The sequence below is a fragment of the Plectropomus leopardus genome, chromosome 4, assembly GCF_026936395.1.
Source record: "Plectropomus leopardus strain MGB_pleo_1.0 chromosome 4, ASM2693639v1, whole genome shotgun sequence".
NCBI classification, from domain to species: Eukaryota; Metazoa; Chordata; class Actinopteri; order Perciformes; family Serranidae; genus Plectropomus; species Plectropomus leopardus.
The window spans coordinates 37,006,020-37,025,000 of record NC_142179.1 but is presented as its reverse complement, the minus strand read 5'-3'; the positions used below and the strand labels follow the sequence as shown (position 1 = coordinate 37,025,000).

Sequence of the window (18,981 nt, the reverse complement as noted above, 5' to 3'; positions counted from 1 at the left end):
GGATCCCCATCGACATGGTGGGCGGGACCTCCATCGGCTCCTTCATGGGAGCGCTGTACGCTGAGGAGAAGAGCAGCAGTCGCATGAGAGTCCGGGCTCGTGAGTGGGCTATGGTGTGTTGAAAACTAAGAATCAAAAAGCATTTATGTGTGAAAACGTTTTCCACAAATGTCTCATGTTAGATCTTTGTCATTATTGTTAATTATGGCTTTACATTAAGGTTTCTTGTTATTATGGCAGCTGCTCTGATGTTTATCAAGATTCCATTGTTTTCTCTTCTCGACACATTTTTTTCTTCTTTAAGCTAAGTTTGTTCCCTCCCTATCAATACACACTTTTTTACATTTTTCTTTGTACCTTGGTCTCTCTCAGGACATGACCTCTTACTTTAAGAAGATCTTGGATCTGACCTACCCTGTGACCTCCATGTTCTCTGGAGCTTCCTTTAACTCCAGCATCAGCTCCGTCTTCAAGGGCAAACAGATAGAGGTAAGAGAGATAGAGGTGAAAGCTTTCTTTAAAACAGCTTTGTTTTTTGACATTTTATCAACAGTCATACAATCATCTCTAATTAAGTATTTTTACAGAGCAGATCATTTTTTTCATTTTTTACAGTGTAGAAATAATAACAAAGAAAACAAAAACAAACAACAAATGAACATAAAACATGGGGTGTTCCGCATTTAAAGTAAATTTAAATTTACAGAGTTAAATAAATATATTTAAACAAAAAGAGGGTGTTTCATGGAAATATACATTTTCCACCTCTTCCAAATTTCTTAAAATTTAGTTTCCTTAAGCCAAATTGAAATGGTGATTCTTTCCATTCTTAAAAACAAATTTAGAGAAGAGACAAAGAATAAAAGCTAAGCAGTGAGGCAGGAGGGTTTATTAGACCTGGCCAAATTTAAGAGAACTTTTTTATTGTTCTAAACCTCTTAAGGAAAGTGGCACCAGTTTCGACTCTTATCAGTTCATCTGTGTGTGTTTAGAGTGTATTCAATCTAACATTGTTCAGCATCATTTGACTTCAGTTTCTAGTTTAGATAATTTTGTCAACTTTGTTTCACACGTGAAGTGTGAAGTTATTTGATTGCTGTTTTGAGCTGATACTGTGGCATTTTCTTTAAGAATAACATTTTAATGTGTGAAAAAAATTAATCTTTGAAACCTAGATTGACATCAGTTTTCTTGTGCTGCCTCCGGATGCTTTTCAAAAGCATTTAAACATTTGAAATGTCAGCAAGTTGGTTTGATTTGTCTCAAAAACTTTTGAAAAAGGCAATCAGCAACGTGTCATTAAATGTGCCGCAAATTGCAAAAAAAATAGTAACAGGTGACAAAGAAATTGACCTGAAAATTACATTTAAAAAGAGATAGAGAATACTTTGAGAATTATCAGATCAGTGGAAAAAAAATTTAAAAAATGCTTTTTTTGTCTCGTTTTCCCCCCTCTCCTTTGGTAGGACCTGTGGCTGCCGTACTTCAACATTACAACAGATATCACAGCTTCCTGCATGAGAGTGCACACTTACGGTCTGTGCAACTCTGGACTTTTTGTCTTTCCTCTTCTTTTACCTCCAGCTGCTGTTATAGAAGATTGCAAAACATGAATACATTTATATGTTTAGAATCCCCTCTGAAATTGTATTTTTAGACTCACACACACAAAAAAAGATCGAAGTTCTAATTCTGTTCAAATCCAGCTGTCACTTTTTCTTTTCTTTCTGTTTATTAAACATTGCTTGTGTCTCCTCTTCAGGTTCGCTGTGGCGGTATGTGAGAGCCAGTATGTCTCTGTCGGGCTACCTGCCGCCTCTCTGTGATCCCAAAGATGGACACTTGCTCATGGACGGAGGGTACATTAACAATCTGCCTGGTGAGAGACACCAAAGGGTGGAAGTGGACTTTACACAGTGTAAATTACACAGTATATTGCACTGCAAGATTTAGGAACATCTGTTGTCCACAGTATTTCAAAGTAATTCAAGACTTTCGTTTAAAAATTGATTGCACCCTTATAGACTTGACTATCTAGATCTGTTCCAAGCCTTAAAACGAATCAATAATTCAAATCTTTATGGAAAAAAACACTTTAAACATATTTAGCCTCTTAGGAACAAAAACGAAGCTGAAGAATTAAACTTCAAAAAGGACAACTTGGTAGTTTAATTTTAGACTTATTAATGCCTGTCATGGAGGACAGATGCTGTCATTTTCTAACTAACATTTTCCCACTTTTTTACATTAAGAGGGCAAGGGAAAATATGACTCAGAAATTAGCAAGAAAGTAGTAAAAAAGTACAAGAAAATTACCTGAAAATATTTTTTAAAAGTAATAGAATAACACACAACAAACAACAGTAAAAAAACAAAACAAAGCAACATAAAAACAAATCTGAAAAATAACTGCTTAAAAAAGTCTAATTAATTTGTAAAAATATTTTAAATATATAATTATGATAATAAGAAATATGATTCTCTGAAAATGTTTTGCTAGCTTTTTAAAAAATAATTTTCTAAATCTAGCTATCTCCTGAGCCACAGCCAAGAGAGACTGAGGAGAGGCTGATGTTTCTAATTCACTTTGATATTGTTTAACTTATTGAATTTAAGTTGTAGAAATGAACATTAATTTTCAGTTGGTATACACTTTTTATAACAACCACCAGTGAATAAACAACAATCCAAGTTAAAGTTTAAAGCAATAACAGTTGATCAAAAGTTACACAGCCAAAAACACAGCTAATCTGCATCATCAGGACTGTGAGGGTGTTATGTTATTATTTGATTGACAGCCAGCACAAGCAAACAACATGAATCTCTAATGTTGTCATGTCAATGATTGAGAAAGAAGGTTGTTTAAGTTGTGTTTCTTTCATTTTTGGTATCCAGCCGATGTGGCTCGCTCCATGGGGGCCAAAGTTGTGATTGCGATTGATGTTGGAAGTCGGGATGAAACCAACCTGACCAACTATGGGGACTCCCTGAATGGCTGGTGGTTGCTATGGAAACGCTTCAACCCTCTGGCTGAGAAAGTCAAGGTACACACATGACAGATGTTGTCTCTAGATTTTCTTTGAGCCATTTACCAAAAATAATTACAAAATGGCAATATCACCTACTGAACTGACTTTTTAAGTCGAGCCTTGCATTTTCCTCTCCAGGTCCTGAACATGGCAGAGATCCAAACACGGCTTGCTTACGTCTGCTGCGTGCGGCAGCTGGAACTAGTCAAAGAAAGCGAATACTGCGAGTACATCCGGCCGCTCATCGACCGCTATGGCACGCTGGAGTTTGGCAAGTTTGACGAGATCGCTGTGAGTTTCTCCTCTTTTCAGTAGTGCTGTTATCCACCTGTGTCCCAGCCCAGGCTGAGAATCTCCCCCTAACTCTCCCTCACTGTGGCTGCAGGAGGTGGGATATCAGCACGGGAAGACGTTGTTCGATGTGTGGCAGCGCAGCGGAGTGGTGGACAGCATGCTGAAGGACAGACACCAGGCCGAGTTTCACAAGACCAAAGCCGGACATGTGAGTGCAAACTAAAGACACTGCTGGGAGATTATAAAGACATAATCATGCTGTTTAGCTTTATTTGAATTCAGACCAGTACAGACTCTGTGTTACCACAAATGGCAGTATGACCTGATGGCCTGGTCAGACCGACACTCTTAAAGGTTAGAGAAGCTGCAGTTTCATTCTCTGATGTTTATCACAAAGTATTGTGCACTCAAACCGACCCAATCACCAGAATATACATTAGAACTGTATGTTTCTGCACACATGGTGCACAATTTTTATACATCATTATATAGCAGCTGTAACTTCACCTTTCTTTAATACTGTGGGTAGCATATGGTTGGGTTTAGACACAAAAAACACTTCGTTAAAGGTGCACTTTGTAAGATCTGGACATGATTTTAGTTTAAAATATTCAAAAAATGAACTGACCCTGTCAACAGAACGTGAACAAGTAACAGCTTGGGCGTTATGTCTAAGATGCCTATGTATTGTAATGCCGAGATATCCATTGCTAAGCAGCCAGGGACGTCCCATCTGTAATGATACATCCTGACCTGAGAGGCGATAGTGAGTCACTGTAACTTCTAATGTGCTGCAGGAGAGGAGGAGCAAGTTGAGCCAGTTGGTGTTGTATCAAAGTGTTCCCCTGTCAAATAGTGTTTCCCCCATGTTAATGCAAGCGCCCCCCTTGGTGGTCATAGTGAGGGTTAATGCTACGTTCTAAACAACTCGGAAGTCAAGATATTCCGACTTCCTACTAGAAAAAGAACAATGGAATGCCACTCAAAGTCCTACATTTAAACTCGGGGAGATCCATGTACCCTGAGTCTGACGTCATAAAACAATAGCTGCATCCATGGTGACCACAGAGGCAGATATTGTAAACAAGATGTTTCATTCATTAATTCATTCATTCATTCAACCTTTATTTAAATCTTGAGGAATCATTAAGATGTCGAGAGCACAGAAAACACAAAGAACAAAAATATAGGGCCAAACATCATTTAAAACAGCTACATTTAAAAGCGGAGTTGAAGGTAGATTTATTAGTCCTTTTTTAAACTTTGTTTCATACAATCCTGCTGTGCATTTTTTGAATTTACATCAGAGTCTTATGTCCTTATGGCTTTCAACAAGGTCCACCCATCCATTGCAACAGCTTCATCATGTTAACCACCATGTCTCTGTGAAGATGTGTGCACAGCAGTCTCTGATTTTCCGTTGCTAAGTGAACCACAATCTCGTCATCCACTTTATTCTTTTACTGCGGTGGCTGAAACAGAAATAAAGCTGCTAATATTTTGAACATTTATCGCCATGTCTCATTGAATGTTATCACCAGAGGAGTCGCAGAACATCACTCAGTGGAAACACAGTCATCTGCACATTGTGTTTTATTGACATCTTGAAGATATTGCTTAGGTCTTGCACAAATCTGTAATGGAAACCTGCCTGCTGTAATCATCTAAGATGCCTTAACCGACAATAGACTGCACTGCACTTGATCTGTACAGACAGAAAAATAGAATTGTTATTTGATACATTTTCAGCTCTCGTTTTTTGTTGTCTGTCTTAAATGTATTGTTAGACAGATTAAGGGTTAAGCTAACACTGAAGCTAATTTAAAGTCTTTGGAATGATGTCGTTTGCATCTTTCAGGTGGTCACCTGTCCGAACGCCTCCTTCACTGACCTGGCAGAGATTGTGTCGAGAATTGAACCTGTCAAGACTGCCTTAATTGATGGTGAGTTATCAGTAAAATATTGAAATTGCAAGCCAGTGCCTCAAAAATGTTATTGATGCAAAAACAAGCAAAAAAAAGAATGGTAGAAAAACTGAGAAAAAAATCTATAAATTAAATAAATTAAATAAATTAAATTTGGAGATAAAGTCAACATTTAGGAAGTCATCATTGCTGCCAGAAGAATATAACAAGAGCCTCTGCCTTTGGAGAGGAAATAAAACTTAATATCACCCTGAAGGATACAAATCTCATATCTGAAAACACACAAAGTTCTTTAAATTTTCTTTTTCAAACTTCTCTGCTGTGAGGGTTCAGGGACAGAGGAGTGTGGTATGCTGTGAAGCCCTCTGAGGCAAATATGATGTGATCACGGGTTTCACAGAAAAAACTGAATTGAATGTTGTTTTTGTGTGCCTTTAGAGGAACTGTCTGATGAATACCAGACAGACTATGACGAGGAGGCAGTGGAGAGCGCTCTGTCTGACTTTGAGGCGTTCACTGCCGGCAGTGAGCACACTGAGGGAGAGGAGACGGCAGACACTGCTGAAACAGTACGTTAAAACCAACTGCATTCAATCATTTAAAATCAACGGAACCATCTCCACTTACCTTTTTCTCATCACCACAGATCTTCTTCAAGCCACTGGAAGACATTGATGACTTTTCATGTTTTTTTTTTTTACAGGACGAGGAAATTCAAATCCGAGTTCGACGCCGGCCGAAGAATGTCTCACAAAGTCCATGAAGATGGTCAAAGGAGGTGTCTGTCAGAGCTGTTGATCCTGGCCCACAGCACACATTTCAATGCAACTTTTCTAGGAACCTTTTTTTCTTAGTTTTTCCTCTCAGCAGCCAGGTAGTGAACTCAGTGTCCTCCTCAAAGACACTGAGCTGTCGATGGATACTGTGACATCCTGTTAGGCTCAAACCTCCAGCATAGGAGGGAGTTTTAACAGAGTGAAGAGCCTCAGTTTGTCTCCTCATTTCCTGCATTTTTTACATTTTAATAGTTCAAACTGATCAGTAACACCCAGGGTCTCCACTTGTTATGGAATTCCTAAAACATTATGCCTCTGATGGATGTGCATCCAAACAGAGAAAATATATGACTTCTGTCCGTTCTCTTGGAGCAGTCAGGAAAAAGCAAAGAATATTTTACAAAGCAGTGAATTCATGGGAATACAGAAGTGTTTTGTGCTTTATTAATATTTTTTAATCTTATTTAACACATTCATTTATTTTTAGAGCCATGGAAAAATATGGGAAAATATATGAACCACCATGAGAGCCTTTAAAATCTGGAAAGGTTATTATCTTTATACAAGCATGTCACACACAACTGTCTTACAAAGGCAAAGTACATTAACTGAAAGAAAAAAGGAAAACTGTGTAACAAACAGAAGTTGTCAAAACTTCATTTTTACATTTTAGACACATTATTTTACCCCCCGAAAAATTGCTGTAGGACAAACCAATACCAAAATAAATGAATAAATAAATAATCCCACAGTGCACTCCTTTTGGATAACCTAATAATTTGAGGAGAAAACGAAAAATGCACCAACAAATTATGTTCACGAAAATAAACTTAATTTTGATTTTGTCTGTAGATTATAGGAATTGAATGTACATATGTCTGTACATCTAATATTAGTTGAATCGATATAATAATTTACAATTTAATACATTTAAATATGTAATTTGAGGGTAGCTTGACCACACCAAAGCACATGGATGTCACAAAAGTCAGAGGAAGAACAGAGTTGTGATCATGGTGGAAAATATGTTAATAAACAGAAGAAAGCAGCATGGAGGCCAGTGAAAATGTTATAGTAGTTATTTCTTTTTTTCTATTTCTTATTCAGTCTCTCTTTAAAACTCAGTGCAGACTATCTTGGAAAGACATTCAAATGTTGCTTGGGTAGAGATAGTATTTTGTGGTGTCCTGTCATTGCGTTGTGCCAGTAAAGGAGCTCAGATTAGCACATGCACCTAGAGCTTGTGTTTTCGTCACTGCCGATCGGAGCAGAAGCCAATAAATACCCGTGACTACTGCATAGTCATTTGACCTGGGGGGTGAATGCTGATTGTAACCTTTTACAATAAGTACAAAAGCTAGATGTTAGTGGGTGTAGTGGGTTTTTGGTGCAGTGGTAAAGAGGCTTGAGAACTTCTAAGACACTGAATTGAAGAAATCACCAAGATGTCAGCTCATGTCAGAAAGTTAGATTTAAAAACTTACTTTTGAACAAATATGTCGTTGCTGCGTTTTGTCTTTGCAGGGCAGAACTACAAAATACAATGCAATCTTTCAACATAATATTTTGCAATAATTAGTGCCTCTGTTTTGGACTTCTTACTATAATAAGCTCAGATTCCTAAAGCACTGTAGAGCATTTCATGATGTTTACATGGAAGTTAAAACATTAAACATAAGTTTAGTATGACTAGAATGCACTTGAGTTATAGTGTTAACTTTAATATTTCTGTGCAGTGATGCAGGGGATTTGTCCTCTCTCTCTCTCTGAGCAGAGGAATATGCACACCATGAGTGTGACAAGCATAATGTGAACAATGACTGTAATAAGCTTTTACTAATTTTTGTGGCCTTTAGTGACTGCACATAACAGTTATTGCATTGATTGTTGTTTTGCGGAACATGAAGGGACTTTGAATATCTTCACTAATCCATCCGCATTATACATGCAGCATTATTGTATTACATGTCTCCATGTTGTGAGTCCTTGTCTTTGTTATCAGAGCATGACTGTCTCAACATATTTTCTATTTCATTTTCATTTTCATTTCTGCTATTTTGCGCATGGTGCTCTGTGCCTGTATGAACTGAGAAGAAAGGCATGTGTGGATACTCCCTCACTGACTTTGCACACGTGACTTTGTGCCATTAAACTAGTGAGCCAGCATTCATTTTTATTGTCTAATTTCCTTTTTTTTTATACCACGTGTTTATTGATTAAGGGTGCTTGATTGTACACTATTTTATGCCTTTGTTCTGGTAAGAGCCATGGCCAGAGGTATTATATTTTCTGGTTGTCCAACCGTCCGCCTCTCAAGAGTGCAAAAGCTCAAGAACCCCTTAAGGGAAATTCCTCAAATTTTGTTTTATATATATATATATATATATATATTGGATGGACTTCTCTCCCATTTTCCCTTATTAGAACACATGCCTGGACCTTTTTTGTCAAACTGTGTAATAGAATGAGAATCTTAAAACATGCCCCCCACTGCAGGTGCTGTATGTGCCAGTTAGCACAATATTTCACATTTTGTAGCTGCCATTTGTCCTGTTTGATTGCCATGGTTGCATAGCTCCTGTGGTACTGACTCAGTGATTCGTCATTTTTTAAGTTTATGTGTGTGTATCTGTCAAGTCTTGTGAGTGTATAGGTGTTGATAATAATCATGTCTGTAGTGTGAGATGATGCTTCTGTTCATGATTTTATTTTAATAGTTCCACCGTGTTAGAGTATTTTCATAGAAGTTGCCTTTTAAAAATGGAATTCCTTGTTTTCACTTATTATTGTTAAAGAGAATAATGTAGAATGATTCAGAATATTTGATTCTGAATGTTTAGCGAACAAACTGCTGAAATGAAAAGCCAAAATTATGGAGAAACCGAAGGGAAAAGTCTGGATATGAATGATTCTCTTGAATCCGAAATGGTGATTTAAATGTTTGTCACAGTGATGAAATAAAATAGTTTGCTGTCCATCTTAGATCTAAAGTTGTGTGACTTTACAAGGTAATCAACACTTTTACAATTTCTACAGATTCATAAAAATCATGCTCTCTCTCTCTCTCTCTCTCTCTCTATATATATATATATATATATATATATATATATATATACTATAAAAAGAAAAAAAAGAAAATTATTGGCTCAACTTTAAAAGAAATTTGGTCAGGCCCCCAGTGGCTTGGTGGATAGAGCAGGTGCCTCATGTACAGAGGCTGTTTCTTTGCCGCAGTGGCCGTCGGTTCAATTCCAGCCTTGGCCCTCTGCTGCATGTTGCCCCCCCCCCTCTCTGTCTCTCCCCCCTTCATGCTTGACCTTTCCTATCCAATTACAGGCATAAAAAGCCTCAAAAAACAACCTTTAAAAAAAAAAGAAAGAAAGAAATTTGGTAACACTTTCATTTCAACATTGGGGTTTTTGGGATCTTCCCTCATGAAATTCTGAGCATCATGCTTGATTTTCTGTGTTTGGGTGAATTTGTATGCAGTAATTTGTCTTATGCAACAGTACATGGTGGAAATTTCTTAAATTTTGTCAGTGAAATGTTTTTTATTGGGGGAGGTCAATCCACCCTTGAAACAGGTGATTTGAAATTCAGTTGTCACTAAAACCATTGCATTTGTTGCATTGTGCCATTCTCAGAACATTTTTAGAACCAATAAATTGCTAGCCCAGATTTAGTGAGAATTGATATATTAAAACCAAAGGTCAATACCGAACAAACACAGTTATTAGTGAAACGTTAGCACAGTCTCTCATCCACTGTTGGAAAAAGTGAGCCACGTCTGTGTGGATGCGGAGAGTCTGTTGAATGTGAAAGCATCTTTCTTTTGAATTATCTGATAATGATCATTTTTTTTCTGACACTATCATTTTCACCTCATTCTGCATGTCATGGATGTCACAACTGTCGACCACAGAGGAACGGTTTCAGAGAGGCCTTCATTTCTGAATGCATCTAAATATAAGCAGCAGGTCAGACACTCGCTGCTGTTATTTTGGTTTGTTCTCTGCTGCACTTTCTGTCATCCATTTTCCGTGTTGCTAATGTAGAAAGAGGAAGTGAGAGGGAGGTGCTGAAAGCCCCGAGTGCTACATGCTCCACAGCACTCTGAGAAGGGGAAGTGTAAGCACCAGCAAAGTTCACTCAACAAGTCTGAAAACTTTATTCTCCCAAACAGGTAAGAACAGAACTTTATTTGTTATCTTTGTCTCTTAATCACGTCTGCTTTTAGTAAAGATGTGTTATATAGGCTGTTATCCTTTGCTTTCTTACCTTTCTTCCTCATTATAAAAAAATGTGTTGATGTTTTATCTACAGAGAATTCTTGTAAAAAAAATGGAGACCCTTTGAGAAATTTGAGAGTAAAAAACAAAAGATTTTATTTCCCATTTCAGAGTATCAACTTTGTCTACTTTCAAAAACATGTTAAAAATGGGGGGGCATTAGTAAACTAGTAGAAATTAGTAGATTCAGGAAATTATTAAAAAAAAACAAAAAAAAAACAAGGAAAAATCTTATTTATGATGATTGTAGTTACAATTACAATTTCCTTGTTTTCTTTTAATTTTTAATTTTTCTTTTAATGTTCTTTAATTTAAAAAAAAAATGTCTATTTATTCAGGTAATTTTCTTGTAGTTTTTATTCATTTTTTTGCCAGGTTTTGTGTCACTTTTTTCATTGGTCATTGCCTTCTTTCCATGTTGTTTTTTAAGAAATCAAAAAAAATAAAAAGCTAGTGAAAAATTGTATTTGTAATTATGGTAATTACATGTTTAAAATAATATTACCATTTTTTTCATAATCATCTCACTTTATTATATTTTAACTGTCTTTCAATTTTGAACTTTCTTCTCTTCTTTGTACATAAATATTTTGTTAGCTAAGTTTTAATTGTTAAGTACTTTTCCACTACTTTTGACCAGTTTCTTGCTATTTTTTTGGTCTTTTTTTAAATGGTTTTTTTTTTTTTTTCAAATCAAGCCAGTTCGCTCAGGTTTCAGAGGGTTAATCTAGGGTCTTAAATGGCAATCAGATGTTCTTTTACACAGAATAATACATTTCATATGTTCAGGGAACTTGCGGTATTTCCGCAGTGCACCAAATCCCTGTGATGTCATCAACAAACATCAACTGTCACGTATCATGTCATGTTTGATAAATGTAAAATGCATCTGAAATGCACTGTGCTTGTAAACTGACAGGAAACACAGGAAGTGAGGTGTGACAGCGACTCTCCCCTGCAGTGTGACCATGACACATATCACACTTACATAACCACAAACAAGCAAACAGGAAGCCTAAATAATATGATTTTGAGTGCAGATCAGATGATATGAGGTCAAATGTTCATATGAGATCAAATCTGATCATGTGTGTGTGTGTTTGTATGTGTTTGTGGCTGCAGGTCTAATCCGAGGTGTTGCAGGATGGCTCAAGGCTGCCTCAAGTGTTTAAAGTACACCATGTGTTTTGCCAACTTCCTTTGTTTCGTACGTATATCTCAGTCAGCCAGCATCCCAGTCAGAGGTCATTACAGTGCATGTTGTTTGTGTCTGTTTCTGAACCAGGGGCACTTCTACAGCTGTCAGGTGCACGGGAGAACTTCTGTAAAATATACATTCGGATTTAAAAAATATAGAGTGTGTGAACGCTAGCAAACAAGCTGTCATGGCAGTCTACAGGAATGGTCTGAGGGATTTTTTGTGTTACCAAAATTTGCATCTTGACCCTTTGAAATGTGGATGGACATCAGTTTTTCATGGACAAAGACCTGTTCAAACACATGTGAAGGACAGTGCCCACACTAGAAAATAAACAGAATATTCATGTAAAAAAAAAACAGGAGAGAGAAAAAGAATAATTTAATTTTTAACATTTAACAAAATGTGAAAAATTAAATAAAAATTTAAAAAAGGGATAGAATTTCCAAAAACTATGATTTTAAATATTTTTTTCAGAATATATATATATATATATATATATATATATGTGTGTATGTTTCTCAAAAATTCATAAAAATGTCATTGTATAGTATTAAAACATTAAAACGTCATAGGAAAGTCTGTCACTCAAAAATCAGCAAAAGTAATCAAAAACCTCATCGTACGGTATGTTACTCAAAAAAGAAAAAAAATGTCATAATATAGCATGTTGCTCAAAATTCATCAAAAGGTTATAATATAGTATGTCACTCAAAAATCATCAAAAACATCATAGTATAGTATTTCACTAAAAAATCATAAAAACTCATCAAAAATGTAACAGTATAGTATGAAGGAGGCAAAGACACACACCCCTGTCTACATCAGTGGAGCTGAGGTGGAGCAGGTGAACAGCTGTAGGTTCCTTGGAATTTACCATCACTGAGAACCTGTCTGGTCTTCACACATCAGCACCCAGGTTAAAAAAGCACAGAAAAGGCTCTTTCTTAAACTATGTTTAAGAAAAATGACAATAAAGTTACCTTGTACCTTGTTCCTTGTAGTATCATCAATCATTGTCAGCGTCATAGTATAGTATGTCCCTCAAAAAACATTAAAAATCATCAAAAAGTCATAGAATAGTATGTCACTTGAAAATGATTAAAAATCATCAAAAGCATCATAGTATAGTATGTCGCTCAAAAATAATCAAAATCGTTATAAGATAGCATGTCAGTCAAAACTCATCAAAAACTGTCATATTATGGTACGTGGCTTCAAAGTCATCAAAAATCCTCAAAAACATCATAGTATAGTATGTCGATCAAAAATCATTAAAAATATCATAAACGTCATACTGAGTGAAAGATTGTCACTCAAAAATAATCCAAAGTAATCAAAACCTCGTTGTATAGTATGTCATTCAAAAAGGATTAAAAATCTTCAAAAAGGTCAAAGTATAGTATTTCTGTATTCGACAATCATGAAAAAGATCATACTATAATATGTCGCTCGAAAATCATGAAAAACGGTATAGTATAGTATGTCACTAAAAAAATAATCAAAAACGTCATAACATATTATGTCGCTCAAAAATAATGTTACAGGTTACAGAAAACATATATATATATATATATATATATATATATATATATATATATATATATACTGTATTTAGTATGTCACTCAAAAATTCACAAAAATATCATAGCATAGTATGTCGTTAAAAAACCTTAAAAATCATCAAAAACATCAATGTATACTATCTTATACAAAAAATTATAAAAACTTCATCAAAGAATAAAAAAATAAAAGGTAAATAAAAAAAATAAAAAAATAAAAAAAATAAAAAGGTCATAATATACTACATAGTTCAAAAAGTAATAAAAATTGTCTCTCAAAAATGGATGAAAATGTCATAGTATAGTATGTCACTGTAAAAACTCATAAAAACGTCATAGTATTGTACGTCATTGAAAAATTTAAAGAAACATGGAGTATAGTAGTAAGTATAGTATGTTGTCACTGTGGTGCTGATCAGTGGACAGACTGCTTGATGAAGATTTCGGGTGTGTATCTTGAAGCTGACAGCTGTGTGTTACTCCTGTCAGATCTGTGGTGTGGCGGTGCTCAGCTTCGGTGCTTACCTGATGGTGAACTTCAGGATGGCCGCGCTCACCCCGACACTGACCAAGTTCAACGTAGCCAACATGCTGCTGGTCAGCGGCATCGTCATCACCTGCGTGTCCTTCCTGGGCTTCCTGGGTGCTCTGAAGGAGAACCGCTGCCTCCTCCTGACGGTACCTAACACACACACACACACACACCAAAAAACCCTAACCCTAACACTAACCCAACAACAAATACAATACAATAGAACACAACACACACACACACACACACACTGTCTCTGGATTTTAGTGAAATACTTTGTCGATGCTGTGAACACATTTATCTCATTTTCATTGGGGAATGGATATCTTAAAACCAGGACCGATGAGACCAAAACATATCTGAAAGGCTCATTTGGGTGAACCGGTCATTTAACTCTTTGAAACCTGAGTGCATTGACTTCATTTCTTTCCAACTATTACAGAGTGACGAGCTACTTAAGAAATGGCCAAAACTAACGAAGAAATACCTAAAAACAATTACGAGAAAATTATTGGAAAATAAGTAAAAAAAGTTAAAAAAAACAAAAAACAAAAAACAAACAAACAAACAAACAAAAAAGACCTCAAGAAAATGTTAATTAAATATTATCTTTTCCTTTTTCGTAAGATGATTTGAATATATGATTATAAGAATTATTTTCTGGACCTTTTTCAGCTAATTTTCAGATCATTTTCTTGTCACTTTTTTACCTTTTTTCTCTTTTTTTTTTAACAGATGCCTTTCACAATCATTTTAACCTCTAAAACCTGAGAAAAAAAAGCACAGAAAAAAGAGCAACCTAGCAAGAAATACCTGCAAACTGAGTGCAGCACAAGAGAACTGATCCAGGTGTTAAGGGTTAAAGCCATAAAAAGCCACAAAAAAATGTCTACAGCTACAACGTCACAGTGTCAAAAAATCTTTTCATATTTTATGAAATTCATTCACAATATATCCAGATCCAACTGCCTTCTAGTGCATTGTTAGATGAGGCCTAATGCTATGGCCCCATTTTTGGATATGTTGTCATGTTTTCTGTGTGTTTTGTCATGTGTTCTTCAGTGTTTTCTAAAATGTTTTTCTGATATATTTAGTGTTTTCTGAAATGTTTTTTTCTAAAAAGTTTTAGTGTTTTCTGTATAGTTATTTTGATTTTGGATATGTTGTTTTAAACCCTCAGGGCCACCATAATTATCAGCATGTTAACATTGTCCTGTCCGTGTTTAGATGCAGATGTTAGCATAATTAACACAGAGAGGCTAAGGAAAAATGTGTTGGTCAGTTGGTCAAAGTTAAAGCAGGAAGTTAAGAAAATAAGACCCATTTTGCAATGAAAAGCATTCTCCCATAAGTTCTGTCTGTATAATATTGCACTGTCTGATATTTGATTGTGTCTCAAAGAGTACAAATGTTACAAGCTGTTGCGTTGACAGTTTTTCCTGCTGCTGTTCTTCCTGATGCTGGTGGAGCTGACTGCAGCGTGCCTGCTGCTCATGTATGAGACTGAGGTAAGCTCACATCCATCACCGCTCACACTGTGCTGCGTTCATAAACGAAATCATAAACACATCTGCTCTATATGTAATCTGCAAATATCCCCCCACTGTTTAGATTTCTTCTCTGTTGAAAGACGATCTCATCAATGGTTTGGAAAAGGCCAAAGAAAAGGAAAAGGAAAAAGGGAATTCAACGAGTGCGATCACCACTGAGTGGGACGTGGTTCAGAAGCAGGTGAGTTGATCAGCTCTTCACACAGTGTGGTGACACAAATGAGTGGATGTGGTGAAGTGTGGTGAAATAATAAGATGTTCCTTCCTGGCTAGCAGGGAACTTTCCCACAACATTGGCTAAAAATAACACACCGATTGCAATAATGTTTCTAAGAAAACATTTTAATCTAATGTTCAAAGAAGGTTTTAAGGATTTTTATCATTTTAAATAATGTCACTATAGGGTTAAATGCTGACTAAGACGTTTTCACTGCAACATTCAGAGGATGTTTAGCTGATGTTGAGAGGTGACAGATCATAGGATGCTCTTTTACAAAAACATTCCCACAGTATTGCATGAGAACAAAGGGAGAACATTTTCAAAGCAACATTCAGAAAACGTTATTGAGGACTTTTTTTAAAAGATGAAAACATTATGTAATGTGATATATTAACAATAAAAAAAAACAAATTAAACATCTGTCTATCTATATGTACAGTATATGTATATCTATATCTATCTATCTATACACACACACACACACACACACACACACACACACATATATATATACATATAGGGATTTTTATAGAGAATGTTACCCCAACTTTAAGAGTGACATTCTGTGAACTAAAACAAAACTTGTTCCTGCATACGTGCTAAACATTGCATTGATTGCACTGTACAATTCTAAGAACGTTTTAAGAACTAAAACTTAATAGCTGGGTTTCCTCTAAATAACCTGTTTCAGCTTGCGTGCTGTGGAGTGAACGGAACAGCAGACTGGGGGGGCAAAGTGCCTGAATCCTGCTGCGTGAAGGACTGTGGCACCCGAGAGCCACAGCACGCAAAGGAGGTAGACACCCTGTGAACAGCTTGTAGATGTTTTTGAAAAATCCGATAGAAACCTTATCGTTGTATCTGACTGGTGGTTTCTATTCTCTGACTGCAGGGCTGTCTGGAAAAGTTGAAGAAGTTGTTTGAGGAAAATTTCCTGACCACTGGGATTTCTGTCATTGTGCTCTGCATTATCGAGGTAAACTGATACTGATGCTGCTCATATTTCTCTCTCTCTTTCTCTTTCCTCTTTGCAATTACTGTAATTTAATAGTTATTTACAACATTTATTGCACGTCTGTCCATCCTGGAAGAGGGATCCTTCCTCAGTGGTCCTTCCTGAGGTTTCTACCTGGGAAAAATACTTCCTCATAGGAAATCTAAGAATATTTTTGGTTGCAATTTATGTTAAGATGCAAATTATATCTGATCTCATACAAAAGGCTACAGAAAAATATGGAAGCCCACAGTACTTGTGTTGGCCTATTTGTGAATACAACTTAACGTTCACATTATTTTGAAAGGAAATCAGGATTATGTGAATTTTTTTTAACCTTTTTTAGCTAATGCAACAACAGAGCATTTTTTTAAAAGCTGTTTTTAAGTCACAAAAGAAAAAATAATTCAGATTACACTTAGAAAATGGAAAATTTTCCCTCTTAGGGCTTCCATATATTTGAGAGCACTATATAGTGTTAAACTTTACACTAAACAAAATTCTGCACTAAGAAGAACCAATGTGTAGTGCCTTTGTAGCAGCTAGGGAACAATTTCAGATATAATTAATAGGAACAACTCCTAAGTCCCCCAAAAATAGCATTTCATCATCAGCGGTTCCCTCGTCTCAGTGTCAGTGGGTCTTTTAGAATGGGCTTTTGGTTAGAAGTCTGAAATGAGGTCTGTGCTTATCACAAGCTGAAGAGACGTTCATGCTTTGTTCTATGACATATAATACATGAGTAAATACCCCACTGTGAACTCTGAAGCTTTTATGTGTCTAAGAAAAGTTGTTGTGGCTAAATTAGAATATAAAACAGCATCATGCCAAACCATGTCCAACGCGGCTTTACAGCACGTAATGGCCGCGACGCAACAGCAGTTTAGTTCATTTATAGCTTAACGCTAGCTTTTTACTTGTCAGTTACAATTAGGCTTAAAAATCCTGAAACTGGTCATTTGCGAAGATTATCTTTCTGAATAAACGTGTAAGTATCATACACATTTCAAGTGACACACCAAAGTGGCCAAAAATACAATTTCAGTGTTATATCTATATTTAAAATTAAACTTATGAGCTCAACTCATCATTCTTTTTTTTTTTTTTTATAAATGAACTATTTTGTGACATCAAAATAAAACAGACCGTTGTGAAATAATCTTGACTCTAAAGCCCACATTTTTGTGTTTGTGTCAAAAATGCATGACTTTTTAAACCAAAAAAAAATTGATTTTTAGGATTTTACGTTTAGAAACAGTTATGGAGATGTATAAATACTTTTGACTTTTTTTTACTTTCTGTAACAAAGACCATACACCACGGAGGGTGGAAGCAGGAGAAGTCACAGTCTCATGACGTAACGAGTGTGGTGCAGCACATGCGCAGTGAAATCTGGTGTACCCCACTTGTTACGTCATTTGAGACTGTGACTTCTGCTTCCACCATCCTTGCCAGGCACCAAGTTTATCTGTTCTGTTTTATAATTTTTTATTTTATTGAATTTTTTACGTTTGTCAACAGGTGTTGGGGATGTGTTTTGCCATGACGCTCTTCTGCCACATCAGTCGATCTGGACTGGGCTACAAGTTATAAAAAGTATTCTCTACAACATTGCTCGTTTATCCATGTTTTGAAGTTTTGTACCTTTAAAGAAATCAAATGTGCAGATGGCTTTTTTTTTAAGATCAGAAAATGTTTTTGTGAGGACAATATTGTGATTGTATTAATCTTTGTTTTATCATGACCAAAAATATTTTGAAACTATTTTTTTTTCTTTTACTAGAAAATGAAACAGAGTGTTTTAGACAAGACATCTCTGATCTCTGGCCTTCCGTAATTGCAGGAGATTGAACTATGTAAAATGCTATTTCAGTCTGAGCTGTGTGAAATGACAATGCTAAACTCCTCGATACTGTCCGTTTTCTGAAGGGAATGATGGTGAAAGCAGCCGTTCATGTAAAATATATTTCATATCCACTGTAACTTTCTTTCACAAGCTTTTCAAACTTAACAAGTTATGGAAATTCCATACTATACCAATAAAATATTGTTTACAGTACTGACACTGCACTGTTTCCTCCATTTTGACTAGCTTCATGTTGTCAGATGATCAGCATTTCCTGTCTCTTGCTTGCACTTCACTGATCTGTGGTGGAGCAGAAATGTAACCACTTCCTCTTTTGACCCTGTTTAACCATCAGCTGGTTCCTCCAAAAACTGACAGTCTGAAACTTGTTTTTCTAAATCTCATAATATAAGAGGCGGTGAAACCATGTGAATAAATGTTTTGGCTTGGCTTGATTCTTTAAAAAGCATGGGATAAAGGCAAGGCAATAAAAAACAACCCCAAATATTTGCAAGAAATTAGTGAAAAGCACACTAAAATTAGCTGAAAATTTGTCAAAAAAAAAAAGCAAAGAAAAACCAAGAGGAGAATAAAGAAAAAAAGGAAAGTACTGTGAAAAAGTGATTAAAATAACTATAATGCTATGTAAAATAACTATAAATCTGTAATTATTATTGTGATAAAACTAGAAATAGTACATTTTTCCCCTAGCTTTTAAAAAAATATATTTTTCAGCTTGAACTTTATGAAACATTTCTTCACGTTT

General features: G+C 35.8%; 2 protein-coding genes across 3 annotated transcripts in view; both read left to right on the top strand.

Annotated features, from left to right (window-relative positions):
- Positions 1-9,006, top strand: part of pnpla7b (patatin-like phospholipase domain containing 7b) — a 40,906-nt gene extending 31,900 nt beyond the window's left edge. For both annotated transcript variants that reach the window (XM_042488512.2, XM_088077222.1), the window contains 10 exons: positions 1-113; positions 373-489; positions 1,467-1,536; positions 1,763-1,879; positions 2,896-3,044; positions 3,168-3,320; positions 3,415-3,531; positions 5,182-5,266; positions 5,687-5,817; positions 5,952-9,006. The exon at positions 1-113 is cut by the window's left edge and continues 44 nt beyond it. In XM_042488512.2, coding sequence (XP_042344446.1) covers positions 1-113; positions 373-489; positions 1,467-1,536; positions 1,763-1,879; positions 2,896-3,044; positions 3,168-3,320; positions 3,415-3,531; positions 5,182-5,266; positions 5,687-5,817; positions 5,952-6,011 — 1,112 coding nt within the window. In that variant the 3' untranslated portion in view covers positions 6,012-9,006. The remainder of the gene's footprint in view (positions 114-372; positions 490-1,466; positions 1,537-1,762; positions 1,880-2,895; positions 3,045-3,167; positions 3,321-3,414; positions 3,532-5,181; positions 5,267-5,686; positions 5,818-5,951) is intronic.
- A 1,045-nt stretch (positions 9,007-10,051) lies between these two features.
- On the top strand, positions 10,052-18,428 carry LOC121944650 (leukocyte surface antigen CD53-like). Its single transcript, XM_042488513.2, has 8 exons — positions 10,052-10,207; positions 11,436-11,520; positions 13,563-13,751; positions 15,039-15,113; positions 15,217-15,336; positions 16,067-16,171; positions 16,268-16,351; positions 17,891-18,428. Exons 2-8 carry the CDS (start codon positions 11,458-11,460, stop codon positions 17,960-17,962), a joined length of 708 nt encoding a protein of 235 aa, XP_042344447.1. The 5' UTR covers positions 10,052-10,207; positions 11,436-11,457; the 3' UTR covers positions 17,963-18,428.
- Positions 18,429-18,981: the final 553 nt, after the last annotated feature.

What these genes read in the sequence shown, in the direction of transcription:
- LOC121944650 (XM_042488513.2), top strand. Translation starts at nt 11,458, where the DNA reads ATGGCTCAAGGCTGCCTCAAGTGTTTAAAGTACACCATGTGTTTTGCC. An exon ending in ACCGCTGCCTCCTCCTGACG is followed by an intron (nt 13,752 to 15,038) that starts GTACCTAACACA and finishes TTGCGTTGACAG; the next exon opens with TTTTTCCTGCTGCTGTTCTT. An exon ending in TTGTGCTCTGCATTATCGAG is followed by an intron (nt 16,352 to 17,890) that starts GTAAACTGATAC and finishes GTTTGTCAACAG; the next exon opens with GTGTTGGGGATGTGTTTTGC.